The sequence below is a fragment of the Cucurbita pepo genome, chromosome 20 (genome assembly GCF_057944985.1).
Source record: "Cucurbita pepo subsp. pepo isolate OVF chromosome 20, ASM5794498v1, whole genome shotgun sequence".
Classification (NCBI taxonomy): Eukaryota; Viridiplantae; Streptophyta; class Magnoliopsida; order Cucurbitales; family Cucurbitaceae; genus Cucurbita; species Cucurbita pepo.
The window spans coordinates 3713438-3740245 of NC_141817.1; the positions used below are offsets into that span (position 1 = coordinate 3713438).

Genomic DNA, 26808 nt, shown 5'->3' on the forward strand with positions numbered 1-26808 from the left:
TAAAATTTAACCTTAAAAAAAAATAGAAGTCCCAGCAAAGACGAGGGAGAAGCGCAGGAATTTTCGAGCCTCTTCTGAAACACTCTTTACGCCTCCATAACAAGAACCGAAGAGCTCTGCCGGCCGTCAAACTCAGAGCAACCGAAGCAACCCTTGGCCGCCAAAACAAGTGAAGGAACTCATCCACTTGACAGTAATGGCTGCAAAAGATGCAGAGAAAGTTTTGGACGTGCAGTCGGTCGTTGAAGCAGTAGTTGCAGACGAAGACGCCGATGTTCCTCGCTACGAAGTAGAAAGCCTTTGCATGCGCTGTCACGAAAACGTATTTGCGTCATTTCTGCCTTTCATTTTCTCGCAATTTTTGCCCTTACGATTACGAAATTCTGTTTCTGTTTTCCGCTGCATTCAGCAGCTTAATTCGAGATTTGATTTGTGATTGCTTGTTTTTTTAGTTGGGATAGAGAAGTTTGAGAGTCCTCTGGTTCATTACCTTAATAAAAACTGAAGATATTTGTGGTTTTCAGCATCGTTTAGGTGTGTTTGTTTACAGCTTGTTAAGTTGTCTGCTTTGCATTTGCAGGGGACAACAAGATTTCTGTTAACTTTAATTCCGAACTTCAGAAAGGTATTCTTATTTTTACGGCGTTTTCAATAGTGCTTGGCCGTCTTTTTGAAGCCTTATGGAGATGTGAATCTTACTGCAGATCTTATTGTCGGCCTTTGAGTGTCCACATTGTGGTGAGAGGTAAAATGTTAGTCATGAAATTCTCTTTGGGAATATGATGGTTCCCTGTGATAATTGATATTGAGTTGCCTTTGATTTCTTTTAGGAACAATGAAGTCCAGTTTGCTGGTGAGATCCAGCCACGAGGCTGTTGCTACTCTTTGGAGGTTCATGCTGGCGACCAGAAGGTTATTTTTATTGAATTAGATCATGTTTGCGGGATATATTTCCATTTCTCTTTATATGTTTCACTGAGGAGGATCAGAAGAAGCTGCTACAACCCAATATTTTAAACGTTTATTATATATTATTTATCTGCTTGTGCAATCGAAGATTTCTTCAAGATATTATTTGGCTAATAAGATTATTTTCGAAGAGATATCTTCTTGACCTTACAGGGTGCCTTCTTAACTATTTTTTGTGTTATGTTTTGTTCCATTAATTACAAAATGAATGCCGATCATTTGACTGGTAAAAATTGTTATGCTCTTCCATTAATTACCCATCATTCTTTTTTCCTGGTGAAGTATCATGTGAGTGACAAATTGGGACTTTTGAGGGGTCTTGGGAGGAGGTTTGAGATATCGTTACAAACCTCTTCATGGCATGGCCTTTTGTAATTATCAACTATGTCTTCCTATCTTGGTTTGTCATACAAAAAATGTGGCAGCATATTTTCAGCTCTGAAAATACCTTTTTCTCGATCTTAGGCCATTGTTCTTAATGTGTTCTTATGATCAGAGTCCTAGCCTTTTAATTATGGATATTTTGTTCCATGTTCAAACTTGCATCTTGTTGCGAGTTTACTCAGATTTCTAATTCGGTCATTATTTATGCAGACGCTCAATCGACAAGTGGTGAAATCTGAATCTGCCATTATTAAGGTACGACATGCAGTCTTACATTTACCCATATTTATACTATGAATTAACAAGGTTAACCTTTTTTTCTTAAGCTGTTAACTCTGCCTGTGCCGGCCCCCACCATAGGTAGTTAATATATTGATGATATTCAGCATTGTTTGGACATGTTCTCCAAATTTTTTTTTCTAAAGACAACCTAATCTATCCAATAATTTTTACAACCTAATATATATCTGGGTGTAAACTGTCTAATATTTTTACTTTCTATAGTTATACCTCTCTCACTGCAAATTGGGAAGGTCTTTTGTAAACACCATGGATTATACATCCCTCTCGTAAATTCCACTCATGAATGAAATTGTCTCTTATCAGGAAAAAAAAAAAAAAAAAAAAAAAGATTGCAACTTTCTCTTGTTTTATAATATAAGAAGCTTTTCAGGAAGTTACTTCTTATTCTAATGTTTCCACTCCTTTTTTATTTTAAATTATTATTATTTTAATGTATTAGCTTGGAACCGCAATATCTTACAATTACATATTTTAAAGAGGGTTAATGAATGCATGTGAAGAACTACTTCAGAAAACAATGAAAACAATAAATAGATACAACTACAAAGATGTCAAGATGTTAGGGTAATTCATGGGTTGGGTTAAAAGATGCTACAGGCAGCTTAGTAAATTGCTCTGGCTAGTATGGGCACTCTCGAACTTTTAATATGAGATCTTTCAGCTATATGACCATAATTGTATATTCCTGTGAGCAGATCCCTGAATTGGATTTTGAGATTCCAGCCGAGGCTCAACGTGGAACTCTATCAACCGTAACTCCTCAACCTCCTACTCCATATTGCTTATCTGTTTTATATATTTGCTCTTTCTGTTCTCTGGCTTGTTATGTCTTGTGGGTCTGTTTGTGTGGAATGCTACCCGTGTTGTAGCCTTGAGGCGTTTTTTCTGTTTTAATTATTATAAATTTGTGTTGGTTTTCTTATGTTGTATTTGTATGAGGCCATGTAATTGGGCATGCTACTTTGCTTTGCTTGTTTGCATTTCTTTTGTTACTACAACTATAGTTAGAGTAAACTATAGTTAGAGTAGCTTTCTGAGTCATCCTTTCGAGAATTGAGGTAGACTTAATGGAGGCAGTTTTATAGATTGTCAGTTCGATAGAAGAGAAAGTGTAGAGTATTTCAAGGGTTTCCGAGATTTTATGATGAGGTTCGAGTTCGTTTTGTTCATATGGCTTCCTCCCAGTGTGCAATCCGTAATTAAATTTTTTTAAACATTAATTTATTTTCATTGTTCTTTTCCCATCTTGTTTGTACCCTTATCATTGATGTGAGCTGGAAAGTCATTCTATAACTTCTTTAGGCAGGATCTTTGTTCTATCCAGCATTGTTTTTGATGAAGTAGCTTATTTTATATAAATAATGTGATAATTTCCTTGGGTGCATATTGTTTATGTAGTTCAATTTAATAGATCTGGTCTGTCATGTGAAGTGCCTTGGAAATTTAATGTTGTCTCCAGTGGGAATGTTCTATTGATTATTTGATGAGAAGGCACCAAAAAGTAGAAGAAGAAAACATGCACTGATTTGTTTGTATGTTGATTGCTTCGAGTAATCTTTTTGAGCTTATCAAGATCTTTGAGTTTGCTTCTGGTCTGAATATTAATTTTAGCAACAGTGAGATTTTGGGAGTACACATTAGTGAGGCAGATCTGGATTGGTTGACGCTGAACTTTGGTTGTAGATGAGGTTCTTGGCTGTCTCCTAATCTTGGTGCTTAATTGGGGGGAACACTAAACTCTATTCTTTTTGGCAGCCTGTTATAAAAAAAAAATCAGCATAAACTCCACTAGTTGGATATACACTTATTTTGAAATGCGGACAATATATGCTTATTGAATCTACTCTTTATAGCATGCCCACTTATTATCTCTCGTTGTCTAAATTACCAACTAAGGTTGCACAAACAGTAGACAAGAAGAGAATCATCAGAGATTTTTTCTGGGAAGGTTCTAGAGGAGACGGTGGTATGCATAACATTGACGGGGAGAAAACTCAGCTTCCTTAACTTTTGGGCGGCTTGAGTATTGAGAATTTTTAATTTCGAAATATGGCTCTTTTATCAAAGTGGTTTTGGAGATTTTTACATGAATAAGATGCTCAATGGTGCAATATTATTGTTGGCAAATATTATCCATCAGTGTATAACTGTTTATGGCTACACATATTGAGAGAATCTGTAAAAGTCCCTTGGTGTTAAATTGTGTCTAGCTGTGTTTAGATGCCTGGGTAATGGGTTAATACATCCTTTTGGCACGATTCTTGGCAAAATGTGGGGTTATTGCTATATATCTTCCGATGCTTTTTCGTTAATTTACTGGCCCTAAATGTTCGGTTGTACAGGCTTGGGTTTGTTTCCAAGTGCCATGTGATTTTAATCTTGTGTCAAAATCTTAATGAATTAGAGGTGATTGAATGGTCTAGTCTATCCCATTTTCTTTGACCAATTGTCTTATGTGCACTAAAGTGTTTTTGGTAAAATCTCTTATGAACAACTTAGTTCATACTGTTGGTTCTAATGTGAGTAATCTATTGGTTCTAATAGTGTTTAGAGGTTGGAAAGGGATCCTAGAGACGTTTTTTCCCTTGTTAGATTTCATGTTTCACTTTGGGCTTTGGTGATGAAGGTTTTTTATAATGACTCAATAGGTCTTATGTTACAGGACTAGAGGCCTTTCTTTTAGTAGCTTCATTTTTTGGATGCCTGTGTATTCTTTCTTCTTTTCTCAATGAACGCTTGTTTTTTCATAGAAAAAAAGGAAATAATTTTTTTCTTATGGGAACTTAGTCACAGTGGAACTAATATCGCTGATCATTTTTGCTTACAAAGGAGAATGCCTCCTCTCATCATCTCTCCATCTTGTTGTGTGATGTTTTTTCACACTGAGTATTCTTGCCATCTCTTTGTCCATTGTAACTTTTCATATCGTTAATGGGAAACAATGATAGTTGCTTCAACATATCTGGTATCTTTGCTTCAGTTTTTGGGGCCACCGTTTTCATGGTACGGAAAAGTTTGAATATACACTGAGTTTTCTTTTGATGCAGGGATTTTCAGGGATGTTTTCTCAACCTTCGGTAGCTTTTTGGATTTGATTTGATTTGATTTGATTTCATGCTATGCATTGGTGTAAAAACACACACCCCTTTAGAGATTATAGCCTATCCTCATTGATTTGTAATTGAAGATCTTTCCTGTAATTCACCTTTTGGTGTTGGGACCCACTAAATTCCTGTTATTTCATTCTTCAATAAAATTTCTCTCCTTAAAAAAAAGAAAAAAAACTCTAGGAACATGTACTGTGAGAATGGGATTCTTTTCTTTGTTTTGTTCTGGTCTATATTGAAGACTTCTTCCAATTAGTTGATTCATAATGCACGATTAATTCTTAGGCACCAATAAGGGCAGTGAGAAGGATATGATTACCCATGCATGAGTTCAATTGTCTACTTAATTTTCTGATTTTTATTTGTGTCATCTCATGTTAGAACTCTTGATACTTTTTAGTCAGCTATGACACGTTTCCTACATCATTTATATTGACATGTGTTTCAATATTTTACTTCTTTTGTCTTTTATTATAATTTTACACTCTATTAGTTTAGGGCTCCTATATGGGGTGAATGGAACTTTAGAGTTTCTTCTTTCATAATCATATATTAGTTTACAATGTTCTTTACTTCCCCTTTCTTCAAGATAGGTGAGCTAAATTACAAACCACTCTTCATGTGTGATAATTATTTAGGTGGAAGGTATATTGGTACGAGCCATAGATGGATTGGCATCCCTTCAAGAGGAACGTAGGGTATGTAATTGTGCTTTTATCCTTTGATTGTCAATTTGTCATATGTGGGCATCTTTATATTTATGTTGCATCTTCTGGGTTTTGTAGAAGGTGGATCCTCAGACTGCTGAAGCAATAGACAAGTTTCTCCTGAAACTGAAAGCATGTGCCATAGGAGATTCATCTTTCTCCTTCATCTTGGATGATCCAGCTGGAAACAGCTTCATTGAGAACCCGTAAGTGATGAACTTGAGCTATAATTTTCTGATTTTAAGGTCAAGCGTAGTCTTCTACTTCTACATTTAGTTTTTTGTATTAAACATTGTACTTTTAATTTGTTTCTCCTTGAAGACAAATTAAATGAATTTCATCAATTCAATTACTAAAGTTATATAAAGAAAATTAATATATGTTATAAGTTTATCATAAGTTTTATATGTATTATATAAGTCAATTGAATTCCTTATTGTAGTTATTTAACAGTTAAACCAAACAAAAGTTTCTATCAAAGCCTCAAATGTAAACTGTTTAAAAATTTAACATCTTGTAGGAATCGTCCTCGCATATGACTACAAATTGCTAGCTAGTTACATATATAAAATTGAGAATGGTATTGTCTAAATGTTACTTCGATTCCAAAGGATCAATTTTCTATGTGATAAGATCTGCTGGAAATTAGAGTGTGCACTTTTTTGAAAGAAAAATACGCTTTGTATGCATTTTTTGGAAGAAAAATACGCTTTCTTACTTTATGTCTATAATTTGAGAACGTTTTTTTTTTCCATCATCAAAATGAATACAAATATCTATGACTAACTAATGTTTTTCCATCAACGTACATGGCTTTATATAGCCTCAAAATGAAACCTTTCCATGAGTCAGTGCAAGAGTTGTAACATTCATATTTTATGACCATAATTAGTCACTATACCTTAAAGTAAGTAAAAAAGTCTGAAACACCATAACTTTAGATTATCATCCACCCAAATTTGTAACCATCCTAGAATATTTTAAGCATGATTCTTCAATAATGTGACATGAATTGGAACTTGAGTGTATCTTGTGGTAATTTGAATAACATTTTTTTCTCACATTTTCTTTAAAGTTCATATTGCATGAGTGAGATGTCTTGGTTCATATCAACCGGTATAGACGGTGTCGTTAATTGGTACTATTCAATTCGGAAAATACAAAATAATATAATTGATTTTTTTTCAATTTCAGAATAGACAAAAGGGTAAAAAATAATTATTGCATATTCCTTCTTTTTAATATATTAGAGACTTTATAGATTTTAATTTTTTTAATTTAAAAGCATTTAAGAATGCATATCTTATGGCTGTGAGGATGATTACTTTTAGATTTGCACCATCCAAAGATCCATCATTAAGTATCAAGTTTTATGAGCGGAGTCCAGAACAACAAGCATCATTGGGTTATTACGTTGAATCATCCCAATCTGAAGAAGCTGAGGGTGGAGTATCAACAAGTGGAGTTGATGCTTCTAATCAAGTTAGAGGAGAGGCACATGGATCTGTAGGAGCAGCGGCTGGCCATCGGGCAATAGCTCAAAGTAACAGTGCAGAGATTGCTGAGGCCTTGTTTCGTTACACTGCACCAGAAGAAGTAATGGAATTGTTTAAGTTTCTGTTTTTCCGCTCTTTATTGTGTTTTGAAGTTTGCTTCTACCCATGATAAACGGTTGATGTGTGCTTTCATTTGATAGGTGATGACTTTCCCATCTACATGTGGAGCTTGTGCAGTTGGGTGTGAGACTCGAATGTTTGTAACTAGTATCCTTATCATTCTTGAATTCTGAATGAAAAGAAAGACGTTTAAAGAATACAAATTCCCACATGGAGTGAAAAAAATAAATAGAAGAAAAGAAAACCAGAAAAAAGAACAAGATCTTAAAATAATTGATGGAACTCATTAATTCTTGGACCTGAGGATTAATTACATCTTTATGAATGAACATTGTAATTTCATGATTATATCTATATGCTTTAACTGTTTGTAACTCTTTTAATGATTTTTTTGTGAATATGATCTTCGAACCTCATTTTATTATTATCATTATTTTTTTGTTTGCAAATTTGAACTCTGCTTGTAAGAAATCTGAAGTCCTAGTCTACTTGTCTCTCCAAATATGAGATGAAGCAATGTCAATATTATAATTTTGTTAATTACACAGTAAACTAAAGTCCAAAACTTCGACTCCAAACTATTATTCTCTCATGCATCTGTTATAGAATCTCAATTCTGCTGGTAATAAGGGCATGCGCAGGTATTATACCTAGGAAATTTGTTATTTTCATTTTGAAGGTAATTTTGTCAGAAGCCTGTCTTGGTTTAACATTTTTGTTTGTTTGTTTTTCTGGTAAGAAACCTAGTTTTCATTGAGATAAATGAAGAATATACATGGGGATACCCCCCCCCCCCCCCCCCCCCCCCCCCAAAAAAAAAAGAAAAAAAAGGAAGAAAAATCCACAAAAGGAGTCCACAACTAGCTACATGAATATACTCCGATCTAAAAGAATCACATCAAGCTGAAAATTACAAAAAGTCAATTAACGGTAGCCCAAACAAATGCCTAAGCCTCACACCTCCCGAACTTCCTCCATCGACTTCCCCAATGCTAAAAATTCTACTATTCTTCTTGAGCCACACTCCCCACAAAATAACACAATAGCAAGCATGCCACAAGCCTCTTTCTTTATCATAAAAGGGAGAATTCATCTAGCTTGGTTTAAGTTAGATGTTTTGATACATTGAGGGGCCAGACAAACGCAACCCATTCTTGAGTACAATTTAAAGCCTGCAAGTGCACATATATGATATATTATTGAGACTCACCAATGAAGTCATCTAAAAAAGAAAAAAATTCTATAGAGCAACAGCTTCTTTGCAATTATGTTCTGATAAAAGAATTTGAGACAGGTGGAAATCTCAGGAAAGGTGCACTTTTTTGTGCAAAAGGCAGTAGAAGCTGGTTTTGTAGTTATTGCTTTAATTCCTCACATGCAAAATTTGAAAGAGTAGAATTCCTTTAATTTTTTTCCCCAGCCCCCTTACTTTACTAGTTTCCGAATGGTTGATCTACTGCCCATTAATCTAGTGAGCATTTGATCTTTTGTGTACTAGAGAGACTTTTTATCTGGGTTTTATTTAATTTTATCGAGAAGTCTCCTACACAAATACATTAAGACTTAACAAAATACAGAAATTCCCTACTTCCAAGAAGTGATTGTCATGGCAACTACTTGTGATGCTTGTGGTTACCGTAGTTCTGAGGTATGTCTTAACTTTGCCTATACTGCACCTTTTGACCTGCTTGTTTGAGTTGTGATGATAATTATGATCTTGTTATGCAGCTGAAGCCTGGTGGGCGAATCCCTGAAAAAGGAAAGATAATTAGTCTTTGTGTAAAGAATGTTAAAGATCTCAGTCGAGATTTGATAAAGGTTTGTTAACTGTTGATGAAATTGTTTCTGGTTGGAATGCTTTTTTTTTTTTAAAGTATGGTGATAAGGGGGCTACCTTTTTGTACAATGTCGTAGCATGTTTGCTATCTTGTGCTTTTGAATATTTTAATTTGTATAGATTATTTTGGGGGTGTTGCCTTGTTAGGCTTTTTTAGTAGTTCAATAGTTAGTAGCTCAAATATCATTAAAAAGTTGGTTAGAAAAAAGTTTATTTTTCTTTTAAACCATATAAACATTACATCTACCACATGGTGTAGGTTTAAAAATGTGTTCTGTACTTGCTCATTTTATGATATATGTGCTAATTGGATTGGAGGACCTTTCTGTAACCTTCATTGTCCTCAATGGAGGCTCTCCTCTTTTTATATATTTCATTATATTGATAAAGTTCTGTTTCTTTAAAAAATGACAAAAGGAAATATAATAGGACTGAGTTCCGGGCATGAGACTGAAGTGACCAGTGCTTGTATATCATGTAAGTTGGAACATATAGTTTGACGAAGTTATGTTTTTTTACCAGTCAGATACTGCAAGTGTGAAAGTCCCAGATCTTGACTTGGAGCTGACTAGTGGCACTCTTGGGGGAATTGTTACCACTGTTGAAGGTTTAATCACAAAGATAAGTGAAAGTAAGTATATTTAATCTGCAGTATTGTATTGTTTTGCGTCATTTTTCGTGTACTGCCTCTGAGTCTCTGTTTAAAAGTCTTAAATGGTCAACAAAACTGCCTATGAATGCCTAAATAAAATAAGCTCTCATTGTTTAACTTTCACTCTCTCACTGTTTTGTTACTATCACTTTTCATATTTAAAATTTTTACTTAATTTTTTTATTGTGCATTTTTAAAAAGAAAGCCTACGATGGAATTAATTTTAGCAATAGGGGCAAAAGTTTACCGATAATCGATCCCATAAGTTTGAATCCTTTTGCAACTAGTTTTGTTTTATATCATTTAACATTACGATGGACATTACGTTTTATGGTGAAGACCCATTTACACCCCACTATTTCTTAGCTTCTCCCATAAGTGCTTAGGTACGTTCATAATGAAAATGAGAACAATCAACTCCCTTAAAGAGATTGGGAAATAAATATTTGAGGTAGAAAAAACTAGGATGTTCCAGCCTACAATGCTAAAGCATAATTTGATTTTTAGCCGGAAGAGAACCAACACTACTAAAGGTCTGAGGTTTTTTATCACTATCAAAAGGTTCATCAAAATAGTAGAGATCATCAAGCATCCTAGCACGTCTAAATATCCTATCCGAGGTCTGGTTCAGAAAAATACAAAACAACACAATAGTTGAATCTTTAGTCGTTTCCATGGCTCTTTTCCTGCCATAGACAAAAAAAAACTACTGCAATTCTAATTTTTTCATTGCAGTATGGGGGAAGAGGGGAAGTACGAGTCAAAGAAAGAAGTCAAACTAGTCATAGGGTCAAAGTTCCAAAATTGATTATCCACGGAGAAGAACTGCGACAAGAGTAGGCTCGAGGATAATTACATGTTTGTGATTTAGGGCCCATCTTGTATGATTCTTGGATTAACCTTGACCTTTGTTGTAAATTTTGATTGTTTTCTTGAGGGTAATCTTAACCCTGCATAGTTTTTATTTTATCTTGAGTAGCCGGTTACCTCATTATTTGGTCTGGTTTTGCCTTTAACTTTGTTTCTTCCAGCAAGCCTTAAAATAGGGGGCTTATTTGTACTTGAGTTCACTTGATCATCCTAAGAAGAAAAATTCTCCTACTTGCATACATCAGTTTGTGTCTAGGGAACACAAGAATTATTTGATGATAAATTGGTTTTTAGCGAATTGAGGGTTTGATGAATGAGATCCTGTGACATGGTATTGAGATAATAGAAAAGAATAGAAATCCACCAACATATAAAAAAAAGTAGTGATGCAACCAAGATTTGAACCAATCCAGATTTTGAACCGAATCACCTACCAACTTACCCAAATAATGAACCAAACCAGACCGTGAACTGAACCCAACTAGATCTTGAATTGTTTGAATGACTGGAGCAAACTTGTGGAGGATAGAAAAACGAAAACTAGTCTGGTGAGCAACTCTGTTAAATGAGCAAATTGGGGATTAGAGTGACGGTGAGGTTCAAGAAACTCAGAAAGCGACAACAAGCAAATTGGAAGACTCCAACAGAACTTAGAGAACAATGATAAGGTCTGGCGAAGCGACAGATAGGTCTAGGGCGGTTCAACAATCGTGAATTAGAGGTTTGGAGGAGTGGCAAAAGTAACCCATGAGGATGGGAAATGGCCAAGGCTAGGGTTTCTGCAGCAACATACGATAGTAATTGTGAAGACAACACTCATCTTCTCCCGTGAACAAACTCTGACCAACGGCCACATGAACGCAAATGTATGGCCACCTGAACACAAGCAACTTCACTTGCAAACATAAATAGTTCGACTAGAAGTAGATTTGCACCCTTTAGAATCGGTGGGTAGAATTTTGGCAACTTAGTAGCTAGGGATTCTATAGCGTGGCTACTAGGATTTTTGTTGGGACACTAGGGTTAACCTTCTCTGGTACCATCTAGATTTGAATGGAATAAAATATTTTCTTCTAATTGATCAATCATTAGATATATAGACCCCCTCCCTCATGTAAAAATAGACCCCTCCATCTTCTTCAAAGAGCCATGGAAGTACATAAAAAAATATCAAAGCCTCATCACCAACCGAATTTGCCATAAAGTGGGTGATGGAGGAGGCACGTTATTATGGACTGTCCCATGGATTGAAAACACCATGCTAGCCCTGCGGTATCCACTTTTGTATAGATTCTCTCGTAGCAAAAGAGTCACAATCAACGAAACGTGGAATGATGTCAACAAATTTTGGGACCTGATGCTTGGTAGGAACCTAAAGGGTAACGAACTTACGGAATCGGCCGAATTAAACCTAGACCTTGCCCCGTTGTATTGTCAAATGAAGCAGACTCATTCACATGACCTCTTAGCGCTAACAGGGTTTCTTTACAAAATCTTTGATGATGGACATAGGGGAAAAAGAGAAAGCAAGCAAAGAAAACATGGAAAGGAAATCACCCTAAGCCATTAGCACAAGTGAAATCTTTTTTTTAGAAAAAATGTTCTACATTCTATCTCCAAGAAAGACAATGAAACACAAAACCACTTATGGCATGCACATGTGCTCAAAATTTTTTGGACAAAAATTCTCAATATCTTCAAATGGCATCTCACATTTCTATGTGGTAAAGGATTTATTGGATATGACCTTAACACACCATCCCTTCAAGAATGCATATGCCCTACTTTGGAAAAACCTCATCATAGGTTTCTTTTCGAATATGGGGGAAAGAAAGGAATCAAAGAGTATTCACAGAAACGATACAAACTTGTACAAAGCTCTTGGACAATGTTGTTTACCAAGCTATATCTTGGTGTAAACTATCTAATAGTTTTGCTTCCTATAGTTATACCTCCCTCATTGAAATTGGGAAAATCTTTTGTAAACATCATGGATATTACATTCCTTTTGTGATTTTCAAACATAAATTAAATTGTCTCTTATATTTATAGAAAAGCTCAATACATAAAAGAAAACAATCAAAACAATCAAGATACGAATAAAACAAAATCATTAATGATTACAGCTAATTAACATATTTACAACCAACCACTACAATCTTTTAAAATGTAGACGTAGTGTCTACACCCATAAATTGATTTACAACCTACCCTTGCCTTGTAAAATGCTGGAAAACCACTTTGAAGCTGTATTTTTTTTAGTTTCTAGAAGATTTTTAACTCATATTTCTTTGATCCAGTCTGTTATACATCTGATTAGAAAGTCCTCAGTCACGTATAAATGCTTGAAATACGAGCTAGCTTTACATTTTTACTTTGATCCTTCGAAATCTAATCTGGATTCACAACAGGATCTTACTAGCGATCTTCATCAATGCAGGTCTAGAGAGAGTGCATGGATTTACTTTTGGAGACAGTCTTGATGAAAATAAAAGAAACAAGTGGCTGGACTTCAAAACAAGACTAACCAAGGTACATGATCATGGATTTATGTGTACCTCGTGTATGAAGTTGGTGCATTTAGAACGTAGCTTTTTAATAGTAAGTAATAATTTAAAAAATGCCAGCTCTTCTTGCCCTTCAGATGGGACATAATGTAGCACAAATCTTGGAGAAATCTTGAATCAATCTTTATTTGAATAATGCCTCAATTACAATATAGGGACCTCTATATAAAGGCTACAACCAAGTCTTTTAATCCTAGGTAAACATGTTTTACCTGGATGTACATAAAAGTCTTGCTGTAAAATTTATAAGAAAGTTTGCTGTAAAAATAAAGACTAATCTCGGTAACCAACAAGAAACTAATAAAACAGAGGAATAGGGGAATGAAAACCAATAGCTTTACAGTAATTCCGGTACTATCACGTGGGTCATTTTAAATAATAACAGATAGATCAATACACTATTTCGATATTTGAACTAAATTTTAGTTTCAAATTGACATAACATGGGGTTTTAGACAAAAAAAAAAAAGAAAAATGTGGGTAATATTTTTTAAAAACTTCATTTTTGAAAAATACGGAATATGAATACTATTTGAATGTTGTACATTTTTCATTACGCAATTGCCCCTGAGAGCATTCACATACTTAATTGAAGGCCCCTAAGAGAGGAATTGCCAATGTTTTGTTTACAACCACCCATACCAGTTGGGTATGCCACCTCTTAATTTACGTGCTAGTTGTGAGATGTGGATGAAATCTTTACGGGTAGCTAACCAATTACTGGGATGTATGTCTTTTATGTTAAGAGAAAAAGAGCAGGGAGCCGATAAAAAAAAAAAAAAAAAAAAGCTATTGAAGGCTTGTGGCTGATTTCTGAATTTTTGTGCGTATTATCGATCTTCTATCAATTCTTTGTAAGAGCAGGGAAATGCTGGATATTATGGATCTTCTATTGATGCTTGGGGAGTTTTGTGGTAACCTAGGGAGAAGTAATGTTCGTATTTGTGGTAACCTAGAGAGGTTCTCGTATAAATCCTTCTTCCTTGGTTTAGTGAACCCTTTTCCCTTAGTGACTCTTCCTTTGCCTCGTTCTGAATGGTGAAATTTTTGAAGATGGTTAAGTTTTTTGTCTAGCAGGTTCTCCATGGAAGAATCAGCACCATGGATAGGGTTTCAAGGAGGTTACCCAACTTTATGAGGCCTTTGTATTGCATTCTCTGCCTGGATCTTATGCTTTGGGCTTGTGACTTTGCTTATTTAGTTTGGAGTTGGTTTTTGTAGGAGTTTGGATGATTCGGTTTTTCCAACCATAGAGGCTGCAAAGAGATGATTGAGAAGCTCCTTCCCCATCCTCCTTTTCATGAGAAAGGAAGGGTTTTATGCAAGCTGGCTTATGTGCCATTAGTTGGGGACTTCGGGAGAAAGGAACAATAGGATCTTTAGAGGTTTTGAGCGGCTTCCTAGTGAGGTGTGGTCCTGTATTAGGTTCAGTGTGTACCATTGCTATATCTTGCAATGGTGCAGTAGGCAAGCCAATGTCAGTGTGTTTCTGAAGCTTTCATGATCATAATACAGCAATAACCAAGACTAACTAAATGCAGCAAAGCCTAAACTCCCAGAAAATTCTTTTCTAGCAAAGGTGCAGTAGGTAAACCAATGGCTGTGTGTTTCTGAAGCTTTTGTGCACATAATGCAGCAATTAGGTGACGTTCTAAGGTATGGGAATCTTTTTTTAAGTCTATCGCTATGTTGAGACCACCATACCATAGCTCCCATAAAAAACTTCGATCTTCCTTGGGTAAAGACCTTTCCGGATTTGTACAAGGAGTAATCTGGAAAGGCGCATTAGGACTGCTGTATCTTCCATCAAAGGAACCACATAAGTTCTTGTTGGAGCTAGAGGTCTCAACCATGAATCCTGTTCATCTTTAAGCAGATTCATGAGAGAGAATATAATAGGGTTGTATCTGAACATCAAGTCAATATGGTAGATTTTTATAAGAAAGTTCTCTTCTGTGGGCATCCGCATAGCTGATATATGTTGTTAAACAGTTAAGAAAACGTAGTAGTTTCAGTTACTTCATTCCTGGGGTGGCAAGCGCATTGCGGTAAAATTCACTTTGAATGAAAATGCTCCTACAACGAATCAGTTCTAGAGATATAATTTAAACCATCTTCTGCAGTATTTACTTTAACAAACTTAAATACTAATCTACACTGTTTTCCATGTTTTGGGTGTATTCACTGTCACAGCAATAATCAATAATCTTCTGGGCCTCTCTTCTAATTTCTCATCTTGCAGCTCTTGAGTTTGGAACAGCCTTGGACTCTAATCCTTGATGATGCATTAGCAAACTCGTTTATTGCACCAGTGACCGATGATATCAAAGATGACCATCAGTTAACATGTAAGTGACTTTTCACAATTGCATCTCTGCCGTGCTGCAAGTATTTGAACTGCAATTAACTCTTCACAATTATAATCTTTTTGGCTTACGACTTACAAGTAGCTTAGCATCTTGATTTGATCTAGTTTTCTTCATGTGGATACTTATTTTTGGTGATGTTCACAGATGAGGAATACGAACGGTCCTGGGAACAGAATGAGGAACTCGGTTTGAACGACATGGACACCTCATCTGCTGATGCTGCTTACACGTAACAAATCAAAAGAATGCTCTGCTTCAACTTTGAGAATTCTTCGGATTTCCTAAAGAGGTTGATTCCCAGGTTATAGGTTTTGACTTCATAAACTTATAGACATCAACTTTGCTTCCATTGTTTTATAATTTAAACCATGTTCAGTGTGTTTGCTCCATATATGTCGCTTGATTTTGGACCTTCATTCCTATGTTAACATTAATTCCATATGTACTTTGGACCTTCATGCTCCATATATGTCTCTTGTTATGGTTCCAAACAATGGGATCATCGTTATTGGTTTGCCTTTTTTCAAAGGTGAATTGAAAAAGATCCAAAAGGCATTGGAATATTTTGAGGAAGCGTGTGGAAAAGCGGCATGTCAGGTGTCACTGTGTGCGCTTTTAAGTTATCTGTCTGATTTGTATTATTACAGATTAGGTAAACAACAACAATTGGTAGCAAATAGCAAATAATCATAGATAGAAAATTTAAATTAAATACTATTTGTGTAATGTTTTTATTTTATTTTATTGATATACATTCAAATAATCACTAATGAGTCTACTATCTATTTATACGGACTCTTTATAAATGTAATAATAAATGTGCGTTTGAAACGATAAACACGTATCATCGATAAATTTTAGTTGTGTAATGAATTTATCTTAATTAATTTAACTAGGGTGAACTCGGTCACAAGTATTAAAATTTTTATAATTCACTAGTATTAAAAATTTTATAACACTATTGAGTTAAAATGAATATAGCTTAACTGACATGTTTAAATTTATAGGTTCAAATTTTCCTATTTTTCATGGTGTTAAATCGAAAATCAGTCTTTTGGCAAAAAGTGATCATGTCTTCCTTTTCGGTTTCCAAACCTCCCCCTTCTCTAACATGGGAAAGTAAATACCCACGCCTAGGGATATTCTAGAATGTGCTTTTAGAGAGGCGTTTTTAAGTCTGGGAAGGTTGAATCCAAGAACAGCTACCATGCCTTGAATAGCTTCTACTAGCTACTTAGCTAGGCTCGGAACTGGATTCCATGAAATAAAATGAAATACTACTTAAAATGTGCTATACTTTGAATGCAACAAATAAGTAAACCTAAAATTTTTGTCTTTATAATTAATATTTCAAAAAAATTCTATAAAATTTATTAAAATACAAAATTTAACATAAAACAATTAATTTTTAAAAGGGTTAGATTTATTAGATATAAAATTAAAACTTCATAAATATATTAGATAAAAAATATAAAAAATTCAAGAATCAATTAAACATTTCCGAAAGTTTAGGAGATTATATGAATAAGAAATGAAACGTTTTATAGACTAAAATTTGTAATTTAGCATTAAATGAATTTGTGCTCGAACATATGAAAGATCATATATAATTTATTTATTGAATAATACTAGATTTATTACTATTTGATAAGGATAAAATTTTAATTTTTTCTTGTTCTTTTTTCAAATTATAGGACTAAATTTATTTTAACTGTTTTCTAAGGAGGAAATTAAATAAAAGTGGAATTTGTGGTATAAAACAAGTTTATTATTGGGCTACCATTTTTATTCCACCAAGAGAGCTTTTGCTCGGATTACAGTCCAGACTGGTTCTTCATCAACATTCGTGATTCCCGAGACTAAAAAATCAAATCAATTCCGAAAGTGTAAGCATAAAATCTCCACCCAGACAGATTCTGCAACTTCTCCTCTCAACCCTTTGATCCATCTCCAATTTTTCCACCGGAAATTTGGTACACACTCCAGGATCCTCCATCGGCTGTAAGCAGCCGCCATTTCCGGATACTCTTTGCCCAGCTTTTCCTCCGATTCAAATCTCACTTGGAGAGGGTTTTGAAGCAGAGTTTGAGTACGGAAGAATGGAGAGCAGCGAGGAAGAGGATGATTTCCCGTCTATTGAGAGCATCATTCCGCAGTCCAAGGTTGATTCTCTCTACCAATCCCACACTGAACAGGTTCGTTCTTCTGCTTCCTTACTCCTCATACATTGCAGGAAAATGGAGTGTTGTTCTTGTTATTGTTCTTTGAATTACTGCAGATTTAAGATTTTGGGTTGTTTCATTGTTTCCGTTTGTATTCATTTCTGTGTCCATGTTCTTACCGTGCTGATCTTAATGTTTTAGTTTAGCCGAACTTTAAAATTCTCTTTGGTCTTTCGTTTCTGATCTGTTTGTGTTGACAATATCTGGTGGATAAATGTAAATCTCAACTACAACGTGAACTGAACTATTACTTCATACTAGCGTGGGAAGGAAAGCTTAGCTGCAACACTTGCTCATAAATGTAGCCGAAAAATGTAACTAAGGGAAAAAGGGACTAAAACTGTAGTAATAATTCTAGTTTCTTGCTCGGAAATCGGAGAAAAACCAACACGTTCTCCAACATTCTACTCAAGCTAATGCATGAATATTGGGCGTATTTAGCTTGTTTGTGTTCCTATGAATCTTTTATGTGTAATAAACAACAACATCCTGTATTTTCCCTTCAGTCTTCTTTCGATTCTGGAAGGCTCTTTTGTCTAAATCTAGGTGTTTCAAGAGGGTATAAAAATTGCACAAAACTTTCTTCAGTTTTTTGAGTTCCAACCAGATAACCCTTAGAGCTGATATGAGAAATGCACTTCAAAGGGAGGGAAGCTAGGTTTCCCAATGTTGATATGGTCAGACATAAAAGATTGTTAAGTTAGGTAAAAAACTAGAGGTAGAGAGAGAGAGAGAACAGAACGGAACCGATAGCCCCGAGTTATATTGAAAAAGTCAGGACGCTCTCCGCATACCTCTCATTTGGGCAAAAAAAAAAAAAAAAAAAAAAAAAAAAAGTTTGTGAAGGTTTGCACATTTCCTCACTCGAGTAGAAAGCTTTGAACAAAGGAGGATATCCTGAACCAAGCCCAAACAGTAAGTAGGTCAATCAGAGTAATAAAGTTGGATCAAGAAAGAAGGCCGAAAGCTATGCAGTCAAACTCACGTTGTCGACACCTCTTGTCCTGAGTGATTTCTTGTTTGTGTACAGATGGGTAGAGAGTCTCATCTCTTTCCTCAAAGTGGTGGATCGAATTTCGATCATGTCACGAGAGTGAATTTGGTTGCTTCTGTCGTTCTGCGAACCCTGACAATATCACTTACTAGTCACACTCAGAGTATCTTGAGAAAACCCATGAGAGGTTGAGATTTCTAGAAGCTTTAATTTTATGACTTTCACAAATGAGCAAAAATCGAAAATATGCTGAGCATCTTCCTGGCTATTCCTACATATTGAGCAACAATCTGAGTTGAGACAGCAAGAAGATTATTATTTTTTTCTTTGGGTTTTGTTGTATACATTGATTTCACCAAAAGTTAAGGACCCCAGCAAGAATTTCACTTTTTTGGAACTTTGAGAATGAAGGATCAGGTCATCTTAAGTCAACAAAGAGAAGATAGCCTTTTATCATTGTACACGTCTGCACTCAAGCTGTCAAAGTCTTTGTTCCTGAATAGAATGCTTTCTATTGTCATGAGATCTCTTAAGCTTACCCCAATCCTCCAATTCCTTACCCAAAGATGGTTTTCTGAGATTGATACCTGCCACAACTGATTTTACTTGGTTGATTTTAAGATCAGAGACTGGCCTCAAAGGTTTATATGAGGTTGAAAAGCTTAAGGGATTTTCCTCTCTTCCATCACTGAAAAGTATAGAATTTAATCAAGAAAATGGAGATCTTTTATCTAAATACCTTGAGATTCAACAGACAACCCTTCAATCAGATTGTCGTTTATTCCATTATTGATCAACTAAATAAAGCGCTGAACCGCCAATGCAAAATGGAAAGGAGAGAGGAGTCCCTTGTCTACAGGCTCCAAGATGCCTTAAACCTCCCCCTTAGTTATTCATTGATGATCACAGCTTAGGAGACTGTAGAGATTCAACAGTATTCCTCCCTCTATGTTCAACCTTTCAAAAGAATAAATAATTAACTGAAAAACCAAGCTTTAATTGAGAAAAAGGAAAGAATATGAACAAACTTGTAAAAAGAATAGTCCAACACAAAAGGAGTCAAAACACAAACCTATGCCATCCATACCATACATAAAACTAAAAGGGCTTCAACCAACAAGAATTAGGCTTAGAGCTATTAGTTACTTAATCCCTGACAGTGGATGGTTAATGGAAACTATACCCGTGCAGGCCTGGGTGTATGGTAATTTGTGAGAGTTGTGGGGCAATAGAAACAACAAAATCTTCTGAGGATGAGAGAGTGTTTCTAGTGATGTTTGGGCCCACGTTTCTAGGCTCGTTTGTAATATTCTCGAGGTCTTATTTCTCTTAACTAGAGCCCTTTCATGTGGTTTGACTCCCTTTTGTGGGCTTTCATCTTGGATGTTCGTGTATTCTTTCATTTGTTTCTCAATAAATGTAAGCTTTTCATTAAACTAAAACACTAGTTTGAATGGTGTATTTTGGTGTATTTCTGCATTTTAAATTTAAGTTTACATTTTTTTAAAGTTTGTACTGGTTTTGATATAAGAAAATGGTGTCTGTGTAGGGAATTAGAAGGCTATGCTGTGAACTTATGGATTTAAAGGATGCTGTGGAGAATTTATGTGGCAATATGCAGACCAAGTATTTGGCTTTTCTAAGGTAACAAGCTGACCAGCAAGTATATTCACAAACTATAGAGTGGCTTCTTTGAAGTAATGAACTGCCATTTTGGCACTATACTATGGAACTGGTTAGTAATCCATTTAAAAAGTTTCAATGTCACATGTTTACTTCACAATTTTGAAGCCATTATGTTTTCAAGTCTGTGGCTAGTGAAAAGAAAGGCATATGTAGAAATGAGAGGAAATTAAATTTTCAGGTTCTGTGCATTGGAAAAAAATCTTTGATTACGAGAAAATCCCAAAACACCTTCATAGTATTGGGTTTATTGCGTTCCATCATTTTTTAGAAAGAAATTTAAGGTACAACCACGTATCCAGGTAATTTGCAAGTGAGCAGATTTTTAACCATTTAACAAAATCTCTTTAGTTCCAGATTTTCAATGTAACTATTCTGGATCCTTTGATGTTTCTTATGAAAAAGGAAAAAAAATCCCGTAGAACTTCTGGTTAAGTTCAAAACTTTAGATTCGGTACCCTCTTCTTTGATCAAACTCCTCACAGCATCAGATGAAATTTAATAAATGAGCGTCATGCTTCTCCTGGTTGGCACTATCCTATGGCATAATTTCAAATTCTCATCTCCCTCTTGTTATATTTGATCTTGCACATTTAATACCACCTTTGGCTATCCTTGGTAACGATATCCATTAGCCGGTTTCTAGCAAGTTTCCTGTCCTTCTTCCACAAGAAGATAATTCCTTGTTTTCCTCAAGGCAGTTTGCATTTTCTACTGATGTTCTTAAATGCTATTCATATTTAATCCAGGGTGCACGTTATTTGAGTTTCACTCATTTTTGTTGGAGATTCACGAGTCTAGGACTTAATTTTGGCTGTTATTCAGGATATCTGAAGAGGCTGTGGAGATGGAACATGAGTTGGTTGAGTTACAAAAACATATTTCATCGCAAAGAATTCTAGTGCAAGATCTAATGACTGGTGTATGCCACGAGTTAGAACAGTGGAGCCAATCTAATGATGGCACTGATGAAGTTAAGGATGAGGCAAAAATTTATGACCCTCAAGATTCCTTGTCAAAATTGGAAGATGGTCACAATATGGTATTTCTTGAGAATGTTGACATTCTTTTAGCTGAGCATAAGGTAGAAGAAGCACTGGAGGCTTTAGATGCAGAAGAGAGAAACTCTCCGGAGCTCAAAACAACTGGGGAAATTTCAACCGAATTGTCCTCGTACAAATCTGCATTTTTGACACGCAAAGCAATGCTTGAGGAACAACTGATTGAAATTTCCGAACAACCTTTTGTAAATCTTCGTGAGCTTAGAAAGGCCTTATCTGGTTTATTAAGACTTGGTAAAGGTTCTTTGGCTCATCAATTACTGCTCAAGTCATTTGGGTCTCGTCTTCAAAGGAGCATCACGACTTTTCTTCCTTCATGTGCTGCTTGTCCGAAGACATTTTCAGCTACTTTGGGTAAACTTGTATTTTCTGCAATTTCGTTGGCTACTAAAGAATCTGCTTCAATCTTTGGTGATGATCCTATTTACACAAATCGAGTTGTTCAATGGGCTGAATGTGAAATTGAATTCTTTGTACGATTGGTGAAAGAGAATGCACCATCTTCTGAGACAGTGTCTGCTCTGCGTGCAGCTAGCATATGCATACATGCTAGTCTTAATTACTGTTCATTATTGGAAACACAAGGCTTGAAACTGTCAAAGCTACTTTTGGTGCTCTTGCGGTCTTTTATGGAAGAAGTTCTCGAGTTGAACTTCCGAAGGGCTAGAAGAGGCATTCTTGACTTGGCTGAACCAGATGACAACTTTGTATTATCATCTCGCTTTGCGTCGCCATTGTCTCCATTTTTGACATCCTTGGATAGCTTGCTTGTGGTTAGTGGGATGAAGTTCATGCATATTGTTGATGTAAGTTGGTTATTCGTACTCAAATTGTTCTTGCTGAAAATTGTGTTGGTTCTTTTTGATTTTTTACATATTGCTTCTATTTATTTTAAAAATAATTTTGGATGCTTTGCTAACTTATGCAGTATGCACCCGTTTATAATTTTAGCATTGAAAAAATTATCTAATTTTTAATATCATAGGTAGCCGAATCCCTCTGGTTTGAACCCATGACCTCAAAGCATTTGGTTTTGTAGCTTTGCCCTTTGTTCACCAGGCCAGTCACCACTATTTCAGAATTTGAAAAACTCTTAGTAATACAAAATGAGAGATTGAAGAAGGCGTAATACAAAGTAGAAGGGAAAAACTCCTGAAATGACCATTCAATTTTTACTTTATTTGGTAAGTTGGTGCTTTTTTCATTAACTGACAATGTGATACTGGAACATGGCAATTTTTATAGGATATATTGGAACAGCTGACATCATCAGCAGTTTTTCATTTTGGAGGCAACGTCTTGAATAGAATTTCTCAGTTGTTTGATAAATACATGGACGCCTTACGCAAAGCACTACCAGGCCCCTCGGATGATGAAAATCTTACAGAATTAAAAGAGCCTACACCCTTCAGAGTTGAAACTGATTCCGAAAAGTTAGCGATTCTTGGGATAGCATTTACCATTATGGATGAACTTTTACCAGATGCTGTGATGACCGTCTGGAAACGGCAGGATGAATTAGTCCAGAAGAATGAATCAACTGAGACTGTTGTGTATAATTCTGGAAGTTCTGTTGAACTGAAGGATTGGAAGCGCCATCTTCAAGTATCATTTGACAAGCTTAGAGATCACTTCTGCCGGCAGTATGTTTTGGGTTTCATATATTCAAGAGAAGGAAAAACAAGATTAGATGCATGGATTTATTTAAGTGGGGATGGACAACAGGATCTTCATTGGGGTTCTAATCCTCATCCATCACTTCCATTTCAGGTATCATCCCTTTATGTTAGAATATCGACGTGTTTATGATGCATTCTTAAGGCGTGTTGGATTTCCATGACTACTTAAAATGTATTGAGAAAATTATGTTTATATGATTGCACGTCGTCGAATATCATACTTCGTTTGTATATGATGATCATTTTAGGCGACAAGTTATAGGATCTGGGCTTGGTAATCATAGACATGGAAAAACATTTTGGCTGAGCTGTTATTTTTCATTCTTCATTGTTTTAATGCACTTTAGTTTGGTGTTTGGGCTTAAACCACATAATCAATTATCTAAATTTGTACTGTCTAAGTTCCTTGAGCTGCAACTCATTATCCGCCAAATTTACGGTATATGGTACAGAGTGTAGAGAATTCGAAATTCAAGCTATCAGTATTGTGAGATCCTACATCGGTTGGAGAGAGGAACGAAGCATTCTTTATAAGGGTGTGGAAACCTCTCCCTAGTAGATGTGTTTTAAAACCGTGAGGCTGACGGCGATATGTAACGAGCCAAAATGGACAATATTTACTAGCGGTGGCCTTGGGCTGTTACAAATGGTATTGGAGCCAGACACGACGCTGGCCCCTAAGAGGAGTAGATTGTGAGATCTTATATCGGTTGGAGAGGAGAACGAAACATTCCTTATAAGGGCGTAGAAAACTCTCCCTAGTAGACGCGTTTTAAAACCGTGAGGCTGACAGCGATATGTAACGGGCCAAAGCAGACAATACCTACTTGCAATGACCTTGGGCTGTTACAAGTATAAACATGGAATTAAATTGTGTAAGATTATAAGTAGAGGCCAAAGGTTTGGCCAACTTCACAAGAGATAAAGTAGCATTCTCTAATCCAATTTGATGGCCAGGGACTGAATTAACAGCAATATGATCCACAGCCATACTGCTGGCTTCTGCCTGTTTCAAACTCTTCTTTTGTGTGTGTAAAAAAGAACTTACTACTCTGTTGATATATCAGTTTTCATGCTATGAACGTGATTTCTGGCATTATTGCAGGCACTATTTGCAAAATTGCAACAATTGGCAATTGTTGCAGGAGATGTCTTGCTTGGGAAAGAGAAGATACAGAAGATTTTGCTTGCTAGGCTGACAGAGACCTTCCTTATCTGGTTGTCTGATGACCAAGAGTTTTGGGGCGTTTTTGAAGACGATTCAGTCGATCTTCTGCCAGTCGGTTTGCAGCAGGTATGTCTCATCTGGCTCTCCTGAGTGCCTTTAACTACATCTCTTATCATTCATAAAGTTTCAAACTTAAACAAGTTTAAGCACCACCAAGAAGCCAAGTTCTCTATACTATAGACAAAAGAGTTCCAAAAAATTTTCATTCTAAAAAATTCTTCGATTTCTTTCCTTCCAAGTTGATCATAATGTAGTGTTAATCGAACGATCCCAGCGGATCTTAGCCTTCCTTTTAAAGTGAGTCCCCAATAGACTCCAACGGCCAGTCATTAACCTTCTTAGGGAGGGTAATTGAGTAACCATACTTCTTGAAAATAAACGATGAACTTAGCCACCAAGTGATCATGGATTCATTCCCATGTCGAGGGGGAGATAGTTCAAGATAGAAATTTCCTTTGCAGTCTGTCAGCAATATTAAAACCTCTATAAATCACTGTCCACAAAACACGGTAAGGTATCTCCCTTCTAACTCGGGTTTTACTATTCTTTCACAAGGTAAATAGACTTTGCCAACCTCCCTTCAAAATCCTCGACGCGTTGTCTGAAAGCGCGAATACGTGCTTCTATCAATTCCCCTCAAAGCCTGATTTTCTTCCAAACTTAAGAAGTGCTTCAGTTTGCTCCTTCACCTCTCCAACTCAGTAAAGTGTCATTACCACTCTATTCCCAACATAGCATCCCACAACGTTAACCCTTGCTTGGTCGGTTTTGAGATGCATATGAACAGAAAAGTTCATAAAAGAGTGGACAGCACCCTGAAGCAACACAGAACACTCCCAGAAAATTTGAAATGGCTGCTAATCTCACCCCTTCATCTGAGAACTTTCTACAAACAAAAAATAGGAATAAGAAAGTAATACTACCCCCTCTAATTTCATTCATAAGCAATGAAATAGAGAGTTTTTTTCTTCTTCAAAGGAAAAATGAACCTGTGCATAACATCTTTCTCTTGGCAGCTAATTCTGGATATGCACTTCACGGTTGAAATAGCACGTTTTGCTGGCTATCCGTCTCGCCAAATCCATCAGATTGCATCTGCTATCATTGCTCGTGCCATCAGGACATTTTCTGATAGAGGCATTGATCCACAAAGGTCTCTCTTTCTCTCTCTATCTCTCTCACATATGCTCACGCACTTGCGCACACACGCCACACGTTCTCTTTTGCTGCTATGCTGCCTTTTTAAAGGAATCGAAAAACTGAACTACTACGTATGATTAGTGCTCTCCCTGAGGATGAATGGTTTCTTGAAACTGCCAAGTCTGCAATCAGCAAACTACTAGGAGCTGACGGGTCCGATAGTTCTGAGATTGATGATGATCACATTATTCTACACCACGACGACGACGACTCGGATTCTGATGATACTACTTCCTCTCTTTCAACACTAGAATCTACAGAGTCTTTTGCCTCTGCAAGTATGGGAGAGCTTGAGAGTCCATCTGATCTCACCGATTCCGAGAACTAGTTTCGAAAAGAGGGCGGGTGAAAAGCTGACCCCCCTTCATTTTTAGCCATTGTCAACCTTTAGAGATCGCTTCCGATGGAGTCGTGATCGGATTTTGAGGTATGAGATTGTAGAATACAAGGTTTGTAATAGTGTTTATTGTAGATGTAGTGTAGTTGTTGATGTTTAATGTGGTGATGAATAAACTATTAATGTATTTGCATGCTGTATTTATCCAATGATCATATCTTTCCCAGAAACGAGAAGTATGATCATCCACAGTTCATAGACATGTTTGAAACATAGGTCCAACATATCATGGTTTAATGTAATTTTTTTCTGTTAAGGTGTTTTGATAATTATAATTATTATTATTATTATTTTTGTTCGACCTTAGGCGAGATTTGTCTTGATCAACCGAACACAACTCGTGTGTAATCCAAACTTGTTTGGGCGCACACGATGCTTATGCGTGCATGCTCAATCATCTGCGTCTTTAGCCAACTTGCCTCTACTTTAGGTCAAGTTATCTAGCTCGATCTTGCCTCTACCTATTTATTTATTAGTCAAACATTTAATTAACATTTGCCACTCAATTTCAAGGTATATTTGAAAAATTACATTCTAAAGACGTAATATTTATTTTTAGGAGTTGTTCGAGGATCGGAAAAAATAATTATAGAATTAAATATCTTAAGAAAATTAGTGAACTCGAGAACAATCTAACTCAATTACCCAAATAATTTGATAATCTAGCATAACTCTATAAATTGGGTTGAGCTCTTCGTGTTCTTCGAATTATCGAGTATCTTGGACATTCCATTCCAAATTGAACCGAATCTATCGATTAATTTAATGTACTTAAGTGGATAAGACTTTGCTAATATCGATTTTTTTTTTTTTTTTTTTTTCGAACCAAAATTTTTAACTTATTAATTAAGATTATATGAATTAATTACGTCGTAAAAATGTTAAAATTTAATCGATGAGATTTTTCAACAAAAATTTATGATTTAATGCATAACAATTAACAATCAAGATAATTTCGAGCGG

At 35.8% G+C, this 26808-nt stretch overlaps 2 protein-coding genes across 3 annotated transcripts; both read left to right on the forward strand.

The window, feature by feature from the left end:
• Positions 1-20: 20 nt before the first annotated feature.
• On the forward strand, positions 21-15844 carry LOC111783039 (uncharacterized). The gene is made up of 16 exons (XM_087120647.1): positions 21-322; positions 581-625; positions 705-745; positions 831-912; positions 1564-1608; positions 2352-2408; positions 5402-5461; positions 5549-5676; positions 6802-7066; positions 7167-7233; positions 8664-8734; positions 8815-8904; positions 9446-9554; positions 12886-12977; positions 15255-15360; positions 15526-15844. Exons 1-16 carry the CDS (start codon positions 197-199, stop codon positions 15612-15614), a joined length of 1473 nt encoding a protein of 490 aa, XP_086976773.1. The 5' UTR covers positions 21-196; the 3' UTR covers positions 15615-15844.
• A 1316-nt stretch (positions 15845-17160) lies between these two features.
• On the forward strand, positions 17161-26101 carry LOC111782714 (LOW protein: exocyst complex component-like protein). Of its 2 annotated transcripts, XM_023663508.2 has the most exons (7): positions 17161-17576; positions 20147-20241; positions 21106-22147; positions 22587-23111; positions 24126-24314; positions 25265-25401; positions 25530-26101. In XM_023663508.2, the coding sequence occupies exons 1-7, from the start codon at positions 17481-17483 to the stop codon at positions 25774-25776; spliced, it is 2331 nt and encodes a 776-aa protein (XP_023519276.1). In that variant the 5' UTR covers positions 17161-17480; the 3' UTR covers positions 25777-26101. The 2 variants fall into 2 exon arrangements, with proteins under 2 accessions (XP_023519276.1, XP_023519277.1); XM_023663509.2 differs by lacking the exon at positions 17161-17576 and having other exon boundaries at positions 20193-20332.
• Positions 26102-26808: the final 707 nt, after the last annotated feature.

Bases quoted from the DNA above. Each gene is read 5' to 3' on its own strand.
- LOC111783039 (XM_087120647.1), top strand. From the start codon at position 197: ATGGCTGCAAAAGATGCAGAGAAAGTTTTGGACGTGCAGTCGGTCGTT. The intron at 913-1,563 runs GTTATTTTTATT...TTATTTATGCAG, and splicing joins TTCATGCTGGCGACCAGAAG to ACGCTCAATCGACAAGTGGT. The intron at 1,609-2,351 runs GTACGACATGCA...TCCTGTGAGCAG, and splicing joins CTGAATCTGCCATTATTAAG to ATCCCTGAATTGGATTTTGA.
- LOC111782714 (XM_023663508.2), top strand. From the start codon at position 17,481: ATGGAGAGCAGCGAGGAAGAGGATGATTTCCCGTCTATTGAGAGCATC. The intron at 22,148-22,586 runs GTAAGTTGGTTA...CAATTTTTATAG, and splicing joins AGTTCATGCATATTGTTGAT to GATATATTGGAACAGCTGAC. The intron at 24,315-25,264 runs GTATGTCTCATC...TTCTCTTGGCAG, and splicing joins TGCCAGTCGGTTTGCAGCAG to CTAATTCTGGATATGCACTT.